The following is a 23,164-nucleotide window of genomic DNA, read 5'->3' as shown; positions in this document are numbered from 1 at the left end:
CCACTCTCACCAATGGACAGGTCATTGAAATAGTAACAAGACAAGAAATAATGAAACTATCAGAGGTCATGAATCAAATAGATCTAGCAGATATTTACAGAATGTTTCACCTAAACACAAGAGGACATACCTTCCTCTCAGTACCTTATGGAACCTTCTCCAAAACTGACAATACACTAGCCTCAAACAGATACAAGAAAATTGAAATAACCCCTTGTGTGTTATCAGAGCATCATGGATTAAAGCTGTACTTTAACAACAACAAACACAACAGAAAACCTACAAATGCATTGAAACTGAACAGCTCTCTACTCAGTGATCATTGGGTCAAGGAAGAAAAAAAACTTTCTAGAATTCAATGAAAATTGAAGGCACAGCGTACCAAGCTTATGGGACACAATGAGAACAGTCTAAGAGTAACGTTCACAGCTCTAAGTACCTTCACAAAGAAATTAATGAGAAGAAGGAGGAGGAGGAGGAGGAGGAGGAGGAGGAGGAGGAGGAGGAGGAGGAGAGAAAGGAGAGGAAGGAGAGGAAGGAGAGGAAGAAGAAGAAGAAGAAGAAGAAGAAGAAGAAGAAGAAGAAGAAGAAGAAGAAGAAGAAGAAGAAGCAGCAGCAGCAGCAGCAGCAGAAGCAGCAGCAGCAGCAGCAGCAACGACAACAACAAACACACCCAAAAGGAATAGAAGGCAGAAAATAATCAAGCTCAGGGCTGAAATCAATTAGAAACAAAGAAAGTGATACAAAGAGTCAAGGAAACCAGGAGTTGGTTCTTTCAGGAAATCAACAAGATAGACAAAACCTTAGCCAAACCAACTAGAAGGCAGAGAGAAAATATCCGAATTAATAATATCAGAAATAAAAAGGGAGCCAAAACAGCAGACACTGAAGAAATTTAAAGAATCATTAGGTCTTACTTCAAAAGACTATACTCCACAAAATTGGAGAATCTAAACAAAATGGATAATTTTCTAGATAGATATCACTTACCAAAGTTAAATAAAGATCTGGTAAACTATATAAATAGACCTATAACCGTAAAGACGATAGAAGCAGTCATTAAAAGTCTTCTAACAACAACAACAACAACAACAAAAAAAGCCCAGGGCCAGATAGTTTTAGTGAAGAATTCTACCAGACCTTTAAAGAAGAGCTAACACCAACATTCCTCAAACTATTCCACAAACTAAAATTAGAAGGAACATTGCCAAAAATCAATGAGTCCACAGTTACCTTGATACCTAAACCACACAAAAAGTCAACACAGAAAGAGAACTTCAGACCAATTTCTTTTATGAACATTGATGCAAAAATACTCAGTAAAGTATTCTCAAACTAAATCCAAGACATTGAAGACATCATCCACTATAATCGAGTAGGCGTCATTCCAGGGATATAAGGGTGGTTCAATATAAGAAAATCTATCAATGTAATCCACCATAAAAACAAACTGAAAGAAAAACCCCCACATGGTCATTTCATTAAATGCTGCAAAAAATTTTGACAAAATCTAACACCCCTTTATGTTAAAAGTCTTGAAGAGATCAGGGATTCAGGGCACATACCTAAACACAATAAAGGCAATATACAGGAAGCCAAATTAAGTGGAGAGAAACTTATAGCAATTCCACTAAAATAAAGGACAAAAACAAGGCTCTCCACACTCTATACCTTCAATATAGTACTTGAAGTCCTAGTTAGAGCAACAGGACAAATAAGAGATCAAGGGGATAAGAAGTCAAAGTATCACTATTTACAGATGATGATATGATAGTATACAGAAGTAACCTAAAAAATTCTACCAGAGAACCCCTACAGCTGATAAACAACTTCAGCAAAGTGGCTGGATGCAAAATTAAATAGAAAACATCAGTAGTCTTCCTTTATACAACCAATAAATGGACTGAGAAAGGAATTAGGGAAACAACACCCTCACAATAGCCACAAGTAATATAAAATACCTCGGTATAACTCTAACCAAGCAAGTGAAAAACCAAGATGTAAAGAACTTCAAGTCTCTATAAAAAGAAATTGAGGAAGATCTCAGAAGAGATCTCCCATGTTCATGGATCAGCAGGATTAACATAGTAAAAGTGGTCATCTTACCAAAAGCAATCTACAGGTTCAATGCAATTCCCATAAAAATTCCAACACAATTCTTTACATGTCTTGAGAGAACAATCCTCAAGTTCACATGTAAAAACAGAAATCATAGGAGAGCTAAAAGAATCCTGTACAATAAAAGAACTTCTGGAGGTATCGTCACCCCTGATTTCAAACTCTTCTACAGAGCAATAGTAACAAAACCCAGATGGTATTGGCATAAAAACAGACAGGTTGATTGATGGATTGAATAGAAGACCCAGAAATAAACCCACACACCTATGGATGCTCCATTTTTGACAAAGAAGTCAAAAATCATATAATGGGAAAAAAAAAGAAAGCATCTTCAACATATAATGCTGGTTTAACTGGATGTTTGCATGTAGAAGAATGAAAATATATCCATATTTATCACACTGCACAAAACTCAAGTCCAAGTGGATCAAGGACCTGAACATAAAGCAGGATACACTAAATTTCATAGACGAGAAAGAAGGGAACTGCCTTGCACACATTGACACAGGAAAAAATTCCTGAACAGAACACCCGTAGCTCAGGCACTAAGATCAACAATTAATAAATGGGACATCATGAAACTGAAAAGCTTCTGTAAGGCAAACAGCACTGCCAACAAGACAAAAAAGCAGCCTACAGAATGGAAAAAGATCTTTACCAACCCTATATCTGAAAGAGGACTAATATCCAAAATATATAAAGAACTCAACAAACCAAATAAACCAATCTAAAAATGGGTTTCAGAGCTAAACAGATTCCTCAACAGAGGATTTTTCTAATGGCTGAGAAGCACTTAAACAAATGTTCAATGTCCTTAGTCATCAGGAAAATGCGAATCAAAATGGCTCTGAGATTCCATCCACAGCTTTTAGAATGGCTAAGTTCAAAAACTCAAGTGACCGCATATGCTGGCAAGGAGCAAGAGGGAAACTCCTCCATTGCTGGTGGGAGTGCGAACGTGTACTACCACTTTGGAAATAAATCTGGCAGTTTCTCAGGGAACTGGGAATAGTTCTACCTCAAGACCCAGCTATACCACTCCTGGGGATATACCCAAAAGATGCTCGACCATATCACAAGGACACTTGCTCAACTTCTTTATTCATAATAGCCAGAAACTGGAAATAACCTAGATATCCCTCAACTGAAGAACAGACAAAAAAAATGTACATCTACACAATGGAATACTACTCGGCTATTAAAAACAAAGACACCGTGAAGTTTGCAGGCAAATGGATGGAACTAGAAATTATCTTCTTGAATGAGGTAACCCAGACCCAGAAAGACACACATGATATGTACGCATTGAGAAGTGGATATTAGCCATTGAGTACATGTGTTGGTTTGTATATGCTTAGCCCAGGGAGTGGCACTATTAGAAAGTGTAGCCTTGTTGGAGGAAGTGTGTCACTGTGGGCGTGGGCTTTGAGACCCCTGTCCTAGCTGCCTGGAAGTCAGTCTTCTGCTAGCAGCCTTCAGATGAAATTGTAGAATTCTCAGCTCATCCTGCACTATGCCTACTGTATGCTGTATGCTGCCATGTTCCTACCTTGCCGATAATGGACTGAACCTGTGAACCTGTAAGCTAGCCCCGATTAAATGTTGTTCTTATCAGAGTTGCCTTAGTCATGGTGTCTGTCCACAGCAGTAAAACCCTAAATCAGTACAGGACAACCATGCTACAATCTACCGACCCAAAGAAGCTAAGTAACTGGGAGGGACCAGGTGAGGATGCTTGACTCTCACTCAGAAGGGGAAATAAAGTAGACATCAGAGGTGGATGGATAGAGGGAATTGGCTAGGAAAGGCGGTGGCAAGAATTGGAATCATTTGTGGTGCGAATTGGGGGCAGAGGTGTTGAGAGAGCTGGGAGAGAGAACTGAAATCAGTGGCCAGGGAATCTCTAGGATGAGATAGAGACTTGGGACAGGAGAGGCTCCCAGGAGTCCATGGGGGTGACCCGGCTGATACTTCTAACAGATGGGGATATGGAGACTGAAGTGGACACTTCCTGTAGCCAGGTGGGACTTTTAATGGAGGAAGGGAACCATTAATCCACCCATAAAACCTTTGATGCTAAATTTGTTCTGCCTACAAGAAGACGTAACCATAAAGATGGAGTAGAAATTGAGGGAGTGGGCAACCAATGACTGGCTGTGCTTGAGACCCCTGGGAGAGAGCCAACTCCTGACACTATTAATGATATTCTGCTGTGCTTGCGGACAGGAACCTTGCATAACTGTCTTCTGAGAGGCTTCATCCAGCAGCTGCTGGAAACAGATGCAGAGACTCACAGCAAAATATTAGGCAGAACTCAGGGAGACTTGTGGAAGAGTTAGGAACACAACTGAGTGACCTGGAGGGGTCAAGGACACCACAAGAAGACCTATAGCGTCAACTACCCTTGCCTCATAGGGGCTCGCAGAGTTTGAACCGTCAACTAAAGAGCGTGCATGGGCTGGATCTAGGCCCCCTACACATTTATAGCCGATGTGCAGCTTGGCCTTACATATTTTGGTCCCCTAACAACTGGAGAGAGGCTGTCTCTGACTCCGTTGCCTGCTACTGGATTACCTTCCCCTAGCTGGGCTGCCTTATTTGGCTTCAGTGGGAAAGGATGTGCTTAGTCCTGCTGAGACTTGACATGCTAGGGTGAGCTAGTAACCGTGAGGGGCTTAAGGGGAGGAGGTAATGGGGAGAGGCTTATTGAGGGTGAGACTTGGAGGAGAGGAAGAAAATCAAAGTGACAGTAGATGTCTAGAGAGGTGGACAGCAGCCACTGTGATCACTCTCCTGTTCCCTGTTCTCGATTCACTTCTCATTACAAGAGTAGAGTATGCTACTGACACCGAAGGCTTGTGCATATTGAAGGATCAGGCCTCAGCTTGTGAGCCCTTGGGCCTTCTGCTCCCTTTCTCTGTCAGAAGGAAAAAGGCCTTTGCACAATTCACCTCAGGGTTTGTAAGAATGAAAGCACATCAGCTGAGAGAGTGGAACTGCAGTCAAGTGGGCAGAGCAGCTGTTATTAAAGGATCTAAGAAGCACCGAGAAGACAGCATCTCCGTGTCACACTGGGGAGTCCAATGGAGTCAGACAGGAGTCTGTGAGTCTGTGCAGATTGCAGAGGAGATGGGTTTGGGGTGTTAGAGTCCTTCTTGAGGTACGAGAACCCTTCCTGCCCCTGTGTGATTGGGGCTCCCATGCTGCCACAGCTGAAGTGAGTGGGCATCTGGATTGCCTGCAGGAGATCTTGAAGAGGTACGTGTTCCTCGGGAAGGTTAGGCACCTTCTGCAGGTCTCACGGTAGGCAGAGGCTGAGCCCAGCCTGATGCCCTTGCTCTGCCCACCCTGCTTCCTGCTGTGAGCATCCTTCTCTTCCTTTTCTGCCATCAGCACTGTGGCCCCAGGTGGACTTTGCTGGGAAGCCAGGTAGGGATGCAGAGGGAGGCTGGGCACTTATTTACTCTGCTGGTTCTGGTCATGGTTTATCCTTTGTATATTACATGTTCACCAAAGACTCATGGCAGAGGCTTGTCGTCAGCCTGTGACACTTTGGGGGAGTTTGGGGGAATCTTGGGAAGGAGGAAGGAGTTAGGGGAGGAAGTTAAGTCATTGGGGGCCTGTCTTTGTTGGGGATGTTGGTACTCTGGTCCCTTCTTCTCTTTTTGATTCTCAGCCATCCTCAGATCATGGGATTTTTCTTTAGCACACTCTCTCCACATAGCGCTTTGCTTCACGCAGCCCCAAAACAGCAGAATCACTTGGATGTGGCCCAAGATCTCTGAAACTGTGAGCGAAAGCCACCTCTACTCCTTCTAAGTTGGCTTTCTTACAGCTTTTTATTGTAGCAATGGGAAACTAACACAAATCCCTCCCTGGGAGGTCCTCAGCCTCTAGCCCCTGCCCCTGCCCCTGTGGCTTTCGGTAGCTCCTCCCCATCTCTCTGGGCCTAGGGTAGGGATGGTCCCTGTTGGTGTCGGCCCTGCATCTACATTCTTTTGTTCTTTCCCAGTGCCCAGCACACTTCTGTAGTTTCTTTGTAGGTACACTTTCTTAGATTACCTTACTCTCTGTTTACCGTCTGTCTTCTATTGGGAGTGCTGTATTCCCTCCCTAAAGGTGCCCTGGTGTGTCAGACACGTTGGGATTCAGCACTAAGCACACGGATGGTGAAGCTGGTCGGCTTGAGTTACGGGGGGACTGTAAATTATGAGACTGACATCTTTTTCACTGGACATTGTAAGAGGTGATGGGGGTAAGGGAAGATGATGAGATGGGAAAATGATGAGACCAATAATGGATACCGGAATTTCTCCAGCTGCCCTTAGTTTCTGCTTCCGGCATTAGTGGAATTGATTGCTTCCTTTCAGGCTCGTACCTGTGCTTCTGTGTTCAAATTGAGTTGTTTTGCCTCAAGCTGTAAAGCCCATTTTCATTTTCATTAATCAACATTTTAAAATTAGATAGGAATATCTTGTAATTTTTTTTTCAGGGCATGTGCTTGTAGAAATGACTTATTTGAATGCAATCCATATGTTTTTGAAACAATGCCTCCCTCATATAATGTAGAACAGAATATGAGTTTTCACAATCAATTTCTTGGTCAATAAGGTAAGGCTGTAAAAGAGTCAGGAGGCGTGCTTGACTGCAGAATTGAACAGTCATTTCTCAGAGCAGAATTCAACAGAGCTCCTAGTGTATGGGCGCCTGTGACCACAAGCAGGACACAGACCATAGCAGTGGGAGGTAGACCATGGGGGTTTAAACTCTTGAGACTTTACCTTTAAAGTGTTGACTTCTGACATTCTTGGAGGTAGGCTTGTCCACCTGTAAGAGACAATGTGGCACCGTTAGCTTAAACTGATCATGCCACAACCAGGTGTCTACCTACTGTGTACGGCTAGAGTCCTCGGCATACATGCATGTGTCCCTGGGTCTACTGCTCTCCGAGACTGCTGTGTGCACATGGTCAGCAGTTGCTCAATATCTGTAAATATATGGATTGCCACCAGAGAAGACTGTGGTGTCTTGAATGCTATTTCGTATGGAATCTAAGGTTTGAAATCCCACATCGCCTCTTTCAGCTGTGAAAGCTTGGCACCTAGGGTCTTAATGGTCTCAGCTTTTACATCTTTATGGTAGAGAAAATAGCCAGTGTATGTCACTGGATTATAATGAAGACCAGTGTACATGGCCAGAGTAGGCCAGCACAGTGAAGTGTGACCTTTAGTGACAGCTCAGGCAATGTCATTTCATTTCTGTCACGCGCCAACTGTGAGGGTGTGGTGACTCACTCAGCTCCTTTCTGTGACCATTGAGGTGAAAAAAAAAAAAAACAAAAACCAAAGCACTTCCTTGTGAGGATGGTGTGTGTGTGTGTGTGTGTGTGTGTGTGTGATAATGTGGTGCACCCAGAGTGTGAGCTGTCACTCTGACATAGCACAACTGTAGTGTCATCGCTGGGGGCATAGAGAACTGTTAATGACAATGGGATTCGAAGAAATGAGGGAAGATGATGACAAAGTGCCAATGCCTTGGAAAGACTTTTTGCCCAGTCAGCACTGGGACCTTAGTGTTTGTCTTTACAAAAGCTGATTGGTTGGGCAAGGTGCCTGAGCAGGTCTGCATCTACTGAGCCCCAGTCCTTACACTCAGAGAGGTTGCCATTCTGCAGTCTAGTCTGGTTGGGACACAGTGGTGGCTGGGCTTGTTTGTTTGTTTATTTATTTATTTGTGACCCTGTATTCCTTCACAGAGGCTTCAGCTTCCGGTTGCTATCTTGTCAAGCAGCTGCTGGATGGCTTTTGAGTGTTCTTTGTGCAGCCGCAGATTTCTGACTTTGTGAGTTGGCCATTCACCACTCTGACCACACCCCACTGTCAGCCTGGTTAGGGCAGTAGACAGGCCCTCTCCACTGTACATGGACTCTGCATGTTTAGTGTTTCGCGATGGGGTTTCCTCAGTGTCCCTGCCTGTGTGTGTAAGGTTTTGGTGACTTCTGTTGGTGAATGTGTGAGTGTGCAAGCATGTGAGTATGTGTGTGTTATGATGCATTGGTGTGTATGTAGTGAGCATGTGTGTGTGTGTGTGTGTATGTTGTTAGTATGTGTTATATGTTTGTGTGTGGGTAGTATGTCTATGTGTGTATAGTATAGTGTATTGGTGTGTGTGTAGTGTGCCTATGCGCGTGTAGTATGGTGTGTGTTTGTGTGTGTATAGTTTGTCTATGAGCGTGCAATATGGTGTGTGTATTGGTGTGTTTGTGTGTATGTGTCTTGGTGTGTGGGTAGATCTGTGTGTGTGTAATATGGTGTGTTTTATGGTGTGTTGGTGTGTGCATAGTGTGTCTATGTGTATGTAGTGTATATATGTGTGTGTAGTGTATATATATGTGCGTGTGTAGTATGGTGTGTGTGTTGGTGTACGTGTGTAGTTTGCATATGCATGTGTGTTATGGTTTATGATGTGATATATATATATGTGTGTGTGTGTGTGTGTGTGTGTGTGTGTGTGTGTGTGTGTGTGGTGTGTGGTGTGTTTTCCCTTGGACAATGCTTACTCAGTATCCACTTTTCACTTGAACAACCAAAAGTGTCTCTAGTCTGAACGAATGTCCTTTGGGGCAAAATCTCCCTGTTGAGAAAGAACTACTGATTACAATGCATATAATTATGGGTGAGCATAGCTTGGCACACTTCTTCTAGACATCAAGCCCACCCTCTCATGTCACTCTTAGACTGTGTGGCCCTCTGCTAGATTGTGGGTGCTGACTCACTTCATGCTTACAGTGTTTGGTATACAGTAAGTGCTTAGCAGCAAAACACTGCTTTAGGGCAACAAAGTTACGATCATCCCAAGGAACTGAGATAAGAAAGGCCCTCCATAAGGGTTATCGAAGATCCAGTAGACAGATAGTGTAATCTCAAAACTAATAAGAAGCAGCTCCTGGAAATGAGGTTGTTAATGAAAAAGCTAATCTACTTGCCACAAAAAGTTCCTTACTTTATCAGTAAAAACTGTCTGAACCGGGGCCAAGGCCTTACCTAATTAATAAGAAAGTTTCTCTCCTGGCAACCCTTTCTCCTCGCCTGACCTCTCACTCAGCTCAGCTGATTTGCAGTGACAGGATCATGGTTCTGCTGTGAAGTGACCCATCAGAAAGAAGAAACTGAGGCAATGCAGATGTGTGGACTCTAGGAGACTCAGAGTCTTCCATGGTTGGCTTTAGATAGGGTCTTATGTAAGATTTCAAAGGCTTATAGATAACCTGTTAGGTCAGCACAAGACAGGCTAGTGTGTAGTCAATATCAAGAGAATTGGCAAGTCTAATGATCAGAGTGGACATGCCACCAGGAGAATTGGTGGCCTATGCAGAAGCATGCTTCTGGTTATTAGTGAATGGTGTCATGGGACAAGAATCTAACAGTGAGTTCCCTCTTCATAAAAACCCATGAGTGTACCAGTGAGATCCAGTTTTGTGGAGACTTCCTTGAGTTGGGTATGTTCTGTAGAGCTGGAACGGCACGTACTGACAAGACTTTTACTTGTGCCTTGAGCCTTTAAAACGTTCTCATCAAGGGTTGAGTATGTTACTCAAAATTCTACAGGGGAGACTGTATAGCTGTACAACGTATGCTGATGAGTTCTTGCTCCCCCCCCATTGCAACCTTTGTGAATGGACTCAGTGTGAGAAGAGAGGAGCCAGGGCATGTTAATGCAAATAATATTCCTTGTATGATTCTGCCTCTAGAGGAAACACTGATCTGAAATGTGTCAGAATATCATCACCAATGGCATGCAGACCTGGGGGTAGGTCATCTTTATCTCAGTGTACGTGTGTATGTGTGTGTGTGTGTGTGTGTGTGTGTGTGTGTATACATATATACATGCATACATACGTACATATATATATGTATGTATGTATATATGGTTTATATTTGTATTTGACGTTTAGAGACAAGGTTTCTCTGTGTAGCCTTAGCTGTCCTGACACTAAATCTGTAGACCAGACTAGCCTTGAACTCAGAACTCAGAGATCTGCATGCCTTTGCTTCCTGAGTGCTGGGATTAAAGAGCCCACACTGCCGAGCTTTTATGGAGTATGGAATATACATGTATAATATATACAAGTATATATTATACATTTTATTAAAAATAAAAACCTATGCATGTGTCTAGAACATCTTCATTTACAAGGTATTTCCATAAAATTATCTGGGATTTCTCTTGATCACCATTCAGGCCAGCACATAGAATGTTCCTATCTGGTTTGGACAGGTGATGCAGAGGTTCGATGATCCTGAGACTTCTCACTGCCCGGGTTCATAGTTGACAATGCTGGACTGAGAGTCTTGGCAAAATGATATATTATCATCAGAGAGATTTGTGTTCTAATTCAGGATCTGAAGAATGCGATGATAATTAGATAAGGTGTAAATTCTTTAGCTTGGTGACTGACTCATAAGTCTTTATCAAATGTAAATTTTTGTTCCTTCTAGACTTCTCCAAAGGCCCATGATCCCGTAAGTCACACAATTCAGCTTCCCCAAGCCTCTCCTGACCGACTCATCATCTGTTACAATGCAGTGTGGAAGGACACCTGGGGCATATGTCTGTGAGCTAGCTAGTGCCTTTCCCCTGTCAGCCTCTCAGGGCCCCTTTTACTCACATCTTCTTTCTGCGGATTCATCCCTACATCCCTGATTTGCCTCTCAGTGGAGACAGAAGGCTTGGGAGGTAACAGAAGGGGAGCCTCCATTGCATCCTTGAAATAGCGTGTATCTGTGGAAAAAGAAAGCTGGTAAGCTTGTAACTTGAAGCCCGTTAGATTTGGGACATTGCAGCTCAGAGGTACTCACACATCCTCACATTCACAGTCGTAAAAGCTCAGGTATCAGGCAAACAGCTCTTTTGGGGGTGGGGGTATTTCAGGGAAGAGGGTAGAAGAAAGAGGGACTATTGTGGAAGAAAGAAAATATTCTTTAGTGTACAGTGTGGCTGGAGGGATCACCATGGAGGAAAAGGAAAAACTCTCACAGAGGAAAACGATCCCAACTGAATCGGCCAGAGCAGGAAGCTAAGGTTCATGGTGGACCTGCTTGTTCTGGTTCACAGCAATCCTACCAAAGGTGGCCTTGACTACCCTTCATTGTTCATGCACCTGAGAAATACTCTTGAAGATTAATGCTTGCTCTGTCTATCTGTCTGTCTGTCTGTCTATCCATCCACTTGCTCTATCTATCTATCTATCTATCTATCTATCTATCTATCTATCTATCTATCTATCTATCTATCTATCTATCTATCTATCCACTTGCTCTATCTATCTATCTATCTATCTATCTATCTATCTATCTATCTATCTATCTATCTATCTATCTATCTATCTATCCACTTGCTCTATCTATCTATCTATCTATCTATCTATCTATCTATCTATCTATCTATCTATCTATCTATCCATCCACTTGCTCTATCTATCTATCTGTCTGTCTGTCTGTCTGTCTGTCTGTCTGTCTGTCTATCCACTTGCTCTATCTATCTATCTATCTATCTATCTATCTATCTATCTATCTATCATCTATCTACATAACAGTTTTGTTTCAGACAGGGTCTCAGAACATGGCACAGGTTGGTCTGGATCTCACTGTATAGTTCACGCTGGTCTCAACCTTGTGGCCATTCTCTTGCGTCAGCCTCCTGGGTGCAACTATGGAAACAAGTTAGTACATCTGTCCCTGGAGCTTATCGCCAAACCCATCTACCTCTTTTTCTTCTATGCTCTTATGCCTTTTTCTGGTATGTATTTATCTCTCAATACATTTTATAATGGTGACCACTGCAGACCAGATAGTCAGTTGATGCTTTTGGGTATTGAATACAATGTAATCATTATCGTTAGTATTTGTTGTTATTGTTTGGAGTCAAAGTATCACCATGCAGGGCAAGCGGGCCTTGAACTCGGGATCCTCCGGCTTCAGCATCTGAAGTGCAGCAGTTAAGGATGTGTGCCAACTAACCGGTTCATCATCACCTCTTACAGAACAATTCCCCCTAAAGAAATTTCTATAGATTCATGTCTGTGAGCCAGGCCCTCAGACATCATGTGTAGTTCTTTCTTCCCTTTATAGAGGCATGGAGAACCCGCTGACACTGTCCAGGTGAATAAAGGACAGAGTGGGTACAAAGCCAGCGTCCTCCATCCTGATGGGTAGGGCTTAAGTATTGGGTTCATTTTTAGGCTGGCAAGCTGCAGAGTGAATCACCTGAGTTAACGTTTTCTCTTTTCCTGCTCTCCATTCAGACTGTAATATTATGTCTCACATGCCTGTCTTCCTGTCTGCCCACCTCTCCCATGTTCCCAGTGCAGGGACAGGCCTAAGGCTCAAGTAGAATTCTGCCCTGACTGTGGCAGTAAGCGGGAACAGAGTTGGACTCCATGCACCATTCATACCATCTTGAGAGGAGCTCTCTGGGGTTAATTCTACTGTGAAGCCTCTATTCAGACCAACATCTGAGCTCTGCAGAGTGAGGCTGTAATCACTATGTGATGCTGTGGGTGGAGCCCCAGGATACCTGCATATTCTGATTCCTGGATAGGTCTGGCTGGTAAAATTTTCATCGACGGCCACGCCCTCAGCAGCTGGAGCTCAGGGTCTTCATAGTCGTTGTTACTGCTGCATTTTTCTCCATCTGGGATCACAGCCAAGTTCCTTCTCTAAGTGGGTGAAACATTGGAGTGAGTCCAAGAGAAGGACCGTTTTGGACAAAGGCGGCATGTCTCAGTCTCAGTGCTGGTTTAGGGAGCCATGCTGACTTTTTTTTTTTTTTTTTTTTTTTGCAGCAGGCATTAAGATTCTGTGGTCTAGAATCTTACATAGAAACGCAATTCTTGTGATAGGGAGACTTCTAAAGATGTCTTCCAAATACCCTCATTTCTTTGATCATTCATTCAAAAGACCTATCTTGCTCTGCTGTGAGGGGATAGGGCAGCTATAAGTTGCTAATGAGCTGACTTTAAAATATAGAGGATTCTGAGTCATCTTGGTGGGCTTGATGTTTTTGTGAGCCCCAGAAAGCACAGGGAGACTGTCAATAGTGATGTTACATGTGGAAAATCAAGGACCCTTGAAAGCAAGTACAGTTTAGAGGTGTAAAAGGTTCAGAGGCTGGAGAGATGGCTCAGTGGTTAAGAGCACCGACTGCTCTTCCAGAGGTCCTGAGTTCAAATCCCAGCAACTACATGGTGGCTCACAACCATCTGTAATGAGATCTGATGCCCTCTTCTGGTGTGTCTGAAGACAGCGACAGTGTACTTATATAGAATAAATAAATCTTAAAAAAAAAAAAGGTTCAGCAAGGATATATGGTCAATCCCATTCAAGGTTCAGCTTGCTTCTATGCAATTGTAATAGAGATTAGCTTTTCTCTAAGTGACAGATAACAATTTGACAGTAGAGAAGAGAGAAGGAAAGAAGGACAGCAGCATATCAAGAAGAACAAAACGCTTGAGTGTACTGGGCCAGAGGAGCGAAGCTTGTGCTAAAAAATCCGAAGGCATGCTGGTGGAGGTCAGGATCACCTAAGAAGATGCTAGTGAATGTGAAGAGGCTCGCTGTTCATGGATTGGAGCCTTAACCTTGTTAAAACAGAATTCGTTAAAAATTGATGGACGTATTCAGTAGGATTCATATAAGAATCCAAGCTGTGTTTCTCAGGAAATTGACAGAAATTTTTATAAAAATTGACAAGCAGATGCTCAAATTCCTATGATGACACCACCCCCTATCCCAGTCACATCCATGCACCAAAGGAAGGACACAGAAGATGCCTTATAGTCCTTACAACCCTTTGGTACCTTGAGTTTGGACTTCTGGTTTCCAGGGCTGAGGCCTGACCAGGTCAATGACAATGGTCTGGATTCAAGGCTAGCCTGGGCAGTGGCATTTCGATAGGCTAGCCCAAGCAGGCTCACAGGTGTCCTCATCACAGGTCTGGGTCTGTAGCCTGTTGATGCCAGAAGGGGAACCAAGTCCCAGCACATACATTCTCGTTGCGTTAGCACAACTGAGTGTGCACCTTTGGGTTGGGCCTGCAGCCAGCAGCTGGTCCGTGTAAGCAGGCACCTGGCAGTCATGGTGTCTTGCCACCAGGAGTCACCTTAACTCCCTGGATCTCAGAATGCCCAACTCAACTTGACCTAGGACAAACGTTAGTCTTCATTTGAACCTAATGGAGAAATCCAGGGGACAGGATGAAATTACATCTGTAAATGCTGACTGCCCTAAAGGTCTAAGGACTGCTGTGCAATGCCAGGAGTCCCAAAGGACACAGGATAGATGGATATCGTGAACCTGAGCTTGGATCCTTTCCCTGGAGAGAGAATTCTGCTTCACAGACAACTCCGGAACTTTTCATTTGGATTCTTAATGTTTTACAGTCAAGGGTTAAAAAAAAGAATAAAGTTGAAGCTGTTGCTTTATAGCCATGACTGTATCCGTGGCTTTCCATAGTAGATTCCTGATATATGGTTGGTAAATAAAGTAATAGATTTTAATAAGGCTGAGGGTATAATTATTCCTAAGGGTGTGACTTAAAATATTTATGTTGTAATTTGTCTAGCTATTAGGGCTCAGTTTAATTTACTTTTGGGTTAGATGACCAGCTGCATACTCCTATGGTTAAGTAGAGTAATTAATTACAACTATACATGCTTATCAAATGGAGAAGTGGAAGGAAGACCATTTATGCACAAAACCCCTCCCAGTCAGGACTAATGCTCTGACTGACAATGTCAGAGGTTGAGGGAGGAGCAAGCCTGTCTATCAGCACTCTCAATTGTCTCTGGAAAGGTAGAGAAGAGTCACAGGGGAGCCCTGTTTCTAGGTAGGCAACAGGGAGGCCTATCAGCAGAAGAATCTCTGAGCTCCCCTCTAGATGAGCTGGAAGATGGGGTGAGTCAAGTGTTACTTCTCACTGTGCTAGTTCACACCCCCGGCAAGTGAGGATAGCCCAATCAAGCTGTGTGATAACTCAGGTTAGTTATCAAGGTCAGCAGATCCCCTGCTGCCCAAGTCAGAGCAGGGTGGAAGACCAGAGTTTGCTTACCCACAGGAGAGGAGCTAAATCTCTGGGTACAGAGTTGCATGGTGACAGTGGAGCTGTTCCTCAGAGGACAACACCACCATGCAATTGGCCTTCTTGTTGGGTCTTCAGAGATAAACTGGGCTATGATGGGACATTTTAGTTGGGAGAGTATTGGTGATAGTGTGGATGTATCATCACTATGTCCTAGACCTAAGTTGTAGAGGCCACGTTCTGACAACAGGGAGGCTACTTCATTTCCCTGAGGCAGATGGAGGTGACAAAACTGGCTTATTTGGCCGGAGGCTGAGGGGACATATAGAGATTCTTGGTATTTGTCCCATGACAAGGACCAGGACATTAGATACTTTCCTCTGATTGATGCTTTGTGTGAGGCAGAGTCAACTGCTCAGAGTTTAGTGGGACTCTGAGTAAATGACAGAGAGGTCCTGATACGGACAATGCAGGGACGGTGGGTGTAGGCTCCAGAGTCACACTTGGAACTGTTTGTGGAGGGCAAAATGGATAAAGGTGCCAACGGGCATGGTTTTCTATTTCCTGAGAGGGGCTTGGTTTTAAATATAACAATTTACATCTCTCTCATATTATCCATTAGATGTCTTCCTCAGGAGTCCAAATTACAAGTCTGATATATTTTACTCATGAGCCACTTATGTAAAAACAAATGTTTTGTGTGTGTGTGTGTGTGCACTCATGTGTATGTGTATATTTGTGCTCATGGGTAAGGGTCCACAGCTTTAATTAAAAACTTAAAGGCACATGTCAAACAGTAAGAAGCCATTTTTTCAGACACCATCCATAGCCGTACAAAATATGTAAATTATATTAATAAATAATTTAGCATAATTCATTATAATGTTTGATATTTGGGTGAGTATTTTAAATTTTAATCTTTTTCTTTAGTTGTTAAAATTCTGGCCAGTGCTTCTAGTAGCTTCATGAGATGCTCGCATGTCTGGTAATTTCTATATTACCAAATGTTTATAGTGTAATTTCAACATGCTGTTACTTAGACCGTGTTGCAAAATATCAGTGAGTCTGTTGAACTATTGATCTGAAATGGATACTGCTTTTTTTGTTTGTTTGTTTTAAACTTTCAAACATCCTCAGGACTAAAACAAAAGAGAATATTTTTTATATTATTAAGTGAACATCATCGTGAAATTACCTTCCAAATGTTTGCTTCATTTTAAAATTTCACCGTGAATTGTGGTAAAGCAGGCATCTTGAGATGCACTCACCAACACTGTGTATTCGTTTTTACTTCTGTCGGCTTTAGCAAAACCATGAGATGTAGAACAGCGGGTGAAAGGCAGTTTTCCCTACCAGGAGAGTATGTCACTTGGAAGAATTGTTTCTTTCTTTTAAATTCACTGTGTGATGTAAAGAAAAGAAGTCCAAACAACAACATTGACTTTGTAAGGATCAGAGACTGACAGTTACCGAACACAGCAGACTTACATGATCCGGAAGTGGTTCCAGAACTGCCCGGCACGGCCCTGCCAGAAAACACAGATCGAGTGTTACTGTAAATCCGGTACCAGCCCACAGCATCCGAAGATGGACCCTCATTTCCTCTAGGAGTCCTATGTGTATTTCAATTTATGTTTGTGACTCCAGTGCGCTTCTCATATCTCACATTTTAGCTGTGGATCAGGTAGAACAGAGCATGGGAAAGGGGTACAGAAATCAAACCCCAACTCAGGGTGACTGTGGAGGTAAGAAACTCTCTTTCCACTGCAGGTCAGCTTTCCTCTGGAAAGAGACTTAAATACCTGGCGTGGGGGCGGGGCACACCCTTGGAATCCCACCACTCAGGAGGGAAGGTGGAGGCAGGAGAATCACAAATTCAAGGTTGTATAGTATGGCCCTGTAGTAAGAAACAAAATCGTGGTGTGTGGGCTGGGGATATTAAGCACACACACACCTAGGTCCTGGGTCAGTCTGCATCACTGACCCAAGAGCAGCAAGCAGGGCTGAGGAGACGGCTCATTGAGAAGGGTGTGTGCCTCGCAGGCCTGAAGGCCTAACTGGGAGCCCCAGAATCAGTATAACAAAAGCACTTTGAAGCTGGCTTGCAATTCCAGTGCCCCAGGGGTGCGGTGGGGGTGGGGCTGGGGGTGGAGGTGGAGACAAGCAGATCTTTGGGGCTTGTTGGTCAGTCAGCCTACTTTGCTTGGTGAGTTTCAGGCCAGTAAGAGACCCTGCTTTAACCACACAACACAATACAAACAAAACAAAGCAAGATGGCGGATGCATTCTGATGTATCCTCTGAATTCTGTCAACACAGGCATACATGCAAACACAAGCGTGCCCTCCTCACACTGCTCATAATAGAAAACAAATCAACAAACAGATGAAAACCCAGGAGAAATGATCGAAGAGTTCACGCCCCAGCCCCTGCAGTCAGGACCAGGCAGTTGAGGAAGTGGCACCATAGCACTGCATAGCTCCTTCACAAAGAGCTCTGTCTGTGCCCCTGCCTCCTCCAGTGCCTCCTCCAGTGCCTGCAACTACTTTGTGGGCAGAACTCATGTCTCTTCATGAACCTGTCCCCAGCTCTAGGCACATGCCCCAACATCCAGAAATCGAGCTACTGCGCTTTCGTCAGACCAATGTAGTTCACTTGAGGTTTCTCTCAGCTCCCCAGTTTGGACTCTTTTATGAAAAACGGCTTAGATGATGCAGCCCACTCAGTCCACTGTTCTAAAATTTTCTTCCCGATTATACAAAACCACCCAAGAACTGCTCATATGGGTGGAGAATCTGGTTCCTCCCAGACTGAATGTTCCTTAGCTGTGTGGTAATTTTATAGTCATTAGTCTTGGTTGAGGAATGCAAAGGAGAAAATATTTTTAAGACCTCATCTTTTTTATTAGCACACATGGGAGACATTTCCTTTAGGCTTTAAGACCCTATAAGCTTCTTAGCAACGAGTCCACTTTGATTCAATGACAAGCATCGTTTCTAAGAATGCATGCTGTTCCCTTTTCTTTTGGCTGCTAGGAACTTTAGGACGGCTTGTGTATGGTCATCCTATTATTGTCCCCACAGAGCACAGACCTAGTGTTGCTGGATCTCCCAAATGTATTTCATGTCATGTCCCCTCTGTGCCTGCCTGGGTCTGACTCACCTGTAACCCTCATACACCCTTAGCTTCCTGGGCTAAGTATCCGTTGCTATCTGATGTCCTTGCTTCCTGGAGCTTCCGCCTTGGACCATGCACGCCTGCTTAATCTCACTAAATCATTCAGTACCTGCTTTCGATCTCCTCCAGAAAAGAGGCAAGTGTCCCATGAATTCCTTGTGGGGAGTCTACTTTTCTGATCTAGGTTAAGATTGTAGTGCCTCCATGTTCCAGATCTTCTAAATGTGTTCCCATTGTGGTAGAGTTTTAATACATAACTTTGAGCATAGTCTTAAAGATGTACACCCATTTATGTCCCCTTGACATAGGGCTGACAATCTAGGTACCCCGAGAAGGCCCTGGAGCCTTGCACCTTGCTGTCCCTTTCACCCTATCCAGGTTTCCCTGTGTGAATCTCTTAGATACTCTATATTGCTGTGAGAAACGTTGGTGAAAAACAACATGTGGGAGGAAGAGATTTAGTTCATTTACAGCTCGTAGTCTATCATGAAGGGTGGTCTGAGCAGGAACTCAAGACAGGAATTGCACCAGAGGAATGTTGGATTAGTGGCTGGCCACCTGGCTCATGCTCAGCTCCCTTTCTTAGACCCCACCCCCCAAGACCACCAAACTAGGGGCAGCATCGACGCCAGCAGGCTGGCCTCTCATACATCCATCATTAATCAAGAAAAATGCACGACGGACTTGCCCAATGGGCCAATCTGATGGAGACATTTTTTCTGTTGTGTTTCCACCTTTCCAGAAGACTCCAGCCTTACACCCACCACTCAGGTCAAGATTAGGCTAAGTACAAGTTTCCTGCCTCGGGTCAAGACTAGGTCAAGTTCCATTCTCTACCCACAGTTCTCAGGAGGAGCAGGGACTTTCTTGAAGAACCGCAGAATGTACTGACTGATAGTCACCTGACCCTCTGGCCCAGATAGAGTTCGAATGCATGTCAGCATTTGCTAGCCAATAGAGTTGAAGGTCAATATGTTTAGCCAATAAGTTTAAACTGTAACCTTGCTGATGTAACCTCTATGCCTAAAAAGGATAAAACCTGCTTGTTATAGCCATTCGGGGTCACCCTCTAGGCACTGGCCACGAAGGGGCTGATTGAGGGTTGACTCCGAGGCGTTGGAAGAATAAACCTCTTGTGTTTGCATTGAACTCCATTCTCGTGTCTCACTTGGGGGGGGTCTCCTGGTAGTTAAAACTCACTTCAAACCTAACAGAGTTTGTGTCAAGTTGACAAAAAACTACCCAGAGCAGTACATTTCTCTCCTGACTCCAAGTCCAGGTCAGTTCCCCAGAGCTCTGCCTCAGACTGGCCCTGCATTCTCGCCTTTCCTGTTTGTCTCTTTGTAGTCTAATTTTAGCAAGAACCCTACAAAGTCTGTTTAGCCAGGAGCCCCTTCTGTGCCTCAGCAACAATATCTAATTGGGGTCCACAGCTTTGACCGTCTCCCAGGGGACATCTCTTTCCCCTGGCTTGTCTTCAGTGAGAATCTTGTCAGGATTCTTTTATCCCAAATGTTTCTTCTTAGTTATTTTCCGTCATTGCCCCCAACCTGAGCATGGACTGTGGAGTCCCTTTTGTTGTTGTTGTTGTAGTCACACTGAAGCCACTCCCTCTCTCTCTCGACTGCCCACCCCCTTTGCTGTAATCCCTCTCCTGTCCTGATGCTGGTGGAGACAGTCAGCAATTGCTTCTTTAAACTTATTTTGAAGGCTGCCTCCCCACTCCCCTCCCCCCCCCGAAACCCCTACACCGTCGTCTCTTCTCCCTGGACCCCACACAGCAGACTGTTTTCAGGTCACTACAGCACTCCATGCACTTCTGCATCAATAACACATCTTGTCTCCCTGTCCAGAATATTGCTCCCCTTCACCCCCACTCCTGGGTTTTGCCTGTGCCTATATCCTTTCTGATCCTCATATTCCCCTTAGAACATCATCTCCCCCGGTGACACCTCTGGCTGCCAACCTCAGTTCCCCTCTGGCTCTTCACTCCCCCTCACCCCCCCATGACTCGGCAGACTCACCATGCCTCATTTCCCTTCTCAATGGGCGCTCCCACAGAGCACACCTCCTGGGTGTTTAGGAACTGGCCAGGCACAGTATGTGTTGTGTCTTTGGAGACTCGAGGACTGAGATAAATGACCTTGGCTTGCTGGATCCTGCACAGGACAGTTTTGCTAGACTCAGCTAGAGGCAGAGTCAGGCATAGCAGGCCCCAAGATCCTGTGGTATCTTGGAAGGCGTGGGGTAAGGTGCATTCATATCAAGTTGGGATGTGAGCAACAAAGCTGCCTTGTTTTATCTCACCCTGACATTTGTAGTACATTCGTTATAGATGTGAGTCCTGACTAATTAATACATCCTTTCCTGTTAGCCCATAACACCCAGGAATGAAGCCAGGAGACACATTTTATATTTATAGATCATGGCACCTGCCCCTTGATAATACCTTTAGCCCAACATGTCACAGAGACTGGTTGGTGGTCTATGGCAAATTCACATCACAAGAAGAGTCATGGCAGATATGGCATGTGGCTCAATGGATATACCCTAGAATGGAGGCCAGTGCCAGACTGACAGATTCCCAGGATCTCAAGTACATAGACCATGGCCTCTTCTATTGTTAGACGAGCTTGGACTTCACCATTCCTCTAGCTTTGCCCCAGATCTCCACCAGAGTGGTTCATTTTTCCTGGAATTCAAGCATTGACTGATCCTGTTGTTTAGACTGTGACTGCTTAGAGAGAGAGAGAGAGAGAGAGAGAGAGAGAGAGAGAGAGTGTGTGTGTGTGTGTGTGTTGATGAAATCTTTCTGAGGTGGGTCCTAGTCATTGGGCATATGCCCTTGGAAGAGATTTTGAGACCCAGACCCTATCCTTTCTCTCTTTGCTAGCATGAGGTAAATAGCTTTGATTCACAATGTGTGACCTGCCCCTCCCCCACCATCACGAAGGTCCTTCTCACCACAGATCTAGAGCAAAAGAGACCAAGTACTAAACTCTCTGAAACTAAGAGCCCAGATAAACCTTTCTCCTCTTATGCTAATTGTCTCAGGTACTTTGTCACAGTGGCCAACAGCTAACTCCGCTGGCTTGTAGAAGAAGATAACAGAGGAAGCAAGTTGTTTAGTAAGCTTTCATATTGGCCTCCAGATGTGAGGGGTACCATGAGGGGAGTTGCTTATTACCTACAGGCCCTGATCAGCTTCAGGCAACACCTGGGTTCTGCGAACCCCTCAAGGAAAATATCCTTTAACCAAGAACATTTCTTGGAATCTTATTTCAAAGAGGGATAGGAAGATGAACTTGTGAGATGTAAGGCCCAGGGGTCTGCAGAGGGCAACTACTTCTGCTCCATGGCCAACAACTTCTATGATTGTCCTCTTGCTTTCAGAAGCAGAGCCAGTGATGATGAAGGCACGTGACCAAGACCTTTCATGGTCAGCTCCATCGTTGCCATTGGCACCTGGTATATATCAGGTGCTTAAACAGTGAGAAATGAAAGAAAAGAAGGGGGCGGGGATTGAGCAAAGGCAGGGCACTCTATAAACCTAAGGAACGTGGTCTACTTTTTGTACACGTTTCCATGGTGCCATTCTTTCAACCTGAACCAATGATGGAGAAGTTGCTGCATAATACCTGACAGTCCTTCAAGTTGGACATTGTTTCAGATTCTGTTTACATGTAGACCATCCTGGATGCACAGGTCTCTGGAACCTCAAGACTGGTCCATATTCTAAGTTTTTCTGGTTAGTTACCATGGAGATAGTTACTTGTGAAGATATCAAAAGCAGGTCCCAGGACAGGGTATGCTTATGTAATAAGTAAAATGGGAGGTGTACAGAGCTTTAGAGCTGTCTCTTCCCTCAGGGAAGCAGGTCTCAGACAGGTTCATTGTCAAAAAAAAAAAAAAAAAGCTTCTATTTTTAGTTTTGTTATGGGAGATTAAGGTGATTGGAGAGGAGAGCAGGGCACAACGTTTTGGGTTGACTCCAGAGCCACAGGCTACTGGTTAGACTTAACCACGCATGTATTGAAAAACCAAAGGCTCAGAGATGGTCTTTATCAATTTCTGAATATGCCATAGGCTTCTGGGAGCTTCCTGGATCTACTCGCCACTTGAGGCCTGCTGGGTTGCTGGCTATATGGTGCTGTCTGTGACCACAAGTCCAAGTTCTGGTCAATGTAATTTAGGCAGAGAATCCACTCACAGCTGCCAGGAGTCTTTCTTAGGTTGTGGCTTACTCTCTTATCTTCCTCTAGCTGTGGGGTGCACAGGCACCATTATTGTGGGCTCATAGGGTTCAGGCCAATACAACAGAGGGAGCAAGGAGATGGGGTAATGTTTGGAATCACTAGGCCTCTTGGAAGCAGAGATACCAAGAGACTGTAGGCAGGTTATTTCTGGATTTGCCTTATGTAAGTAAAAAAAAATATTTAACAGCTATTTCTCATGGTTGAGCCTCTGTGAGGTTTTTACTTGGCTTGCAGCCTTTAATGTTTTAGTTCCTAGGAGATGTGAACTTGGCATTTGCCAGCAACATAGTAGCATCCCTAAGCAAAGGGAGGGCGGGGGTGGGGGGTGGGGGGGTGGGGGAGAAAGGCAAATATGTTTCAATGGGGGCTATTCGATGTTACTAGGTTTAAATCCTCACCTGACACTTTCTGACCACATGGGCTCAGACAAATGTCTTTACTTTCAACCGTGGCTAACTGATGTTACCCTGTGGAGTGGCTCAACAATATATATCCCAAGTGACGGCTGAGATGTTTTTGTCTATGTTCTCAAGGTAG

The 23,164-nt window shown here is 44.2% G+C and overlaps 1 protein-coding gene across 2 annotated transcripts in view; it reads right to left on the bottom strand.

Moving 5' to 3' along the window:
• The window catches only part of Clnk (cytokine-dependent hematopoietic cell linker), a 178,919-nt gene that overhangs the window by 65,906 nt on the left and 89,849 nt on the right, over window positions 1-23,164 (bottom strand). For both annotated transcript variants that reach the window (XM_017599489.3, XM_006251108.5), the window contains exons 5-8: window positions 16,684-16,721; window positions 12,694-12,835; window positions 10,787-10,899; window positions 6,900-6,945 (exon numbers count right to left, since the gene is read on the bottom strand). In XM_017599489.3, coding sequence (XP_017454978.1) covers window positions 6,900-6,945; window positions 10,787-10,899; window positions 12,694-12,835; window positions 16,684-16,721 — 339 coding nt within the window. The remainder of the gene's footprint in view (window positions 1-6,899; window positions 6,946-10,786; window positions 10,900-12,693; window positions 12,836-16,683; window positions 16,722-23,164) is intronic.

Source organism: Rattus norvegicus, chromosome 14 (genome assembly GCF_036323735.1).
Source record: "Rattus norvegicus strain BN/NHsdMcwi chromosome 14, GRCr8, whole genome shotgun sequence".
NCBI classification, from domain to species: domain Eukaryota; kingdom Metazoa; phylum Chordata; class Mammalia; order Rodentia; family Muridae; genus Rattus; species Rattus norvegicus.
The sequence above is the reverse complement of the archived record's forward strand: the minus strand, read 5'-3'. Positions and strand labels throughout refer to the sequence as shown.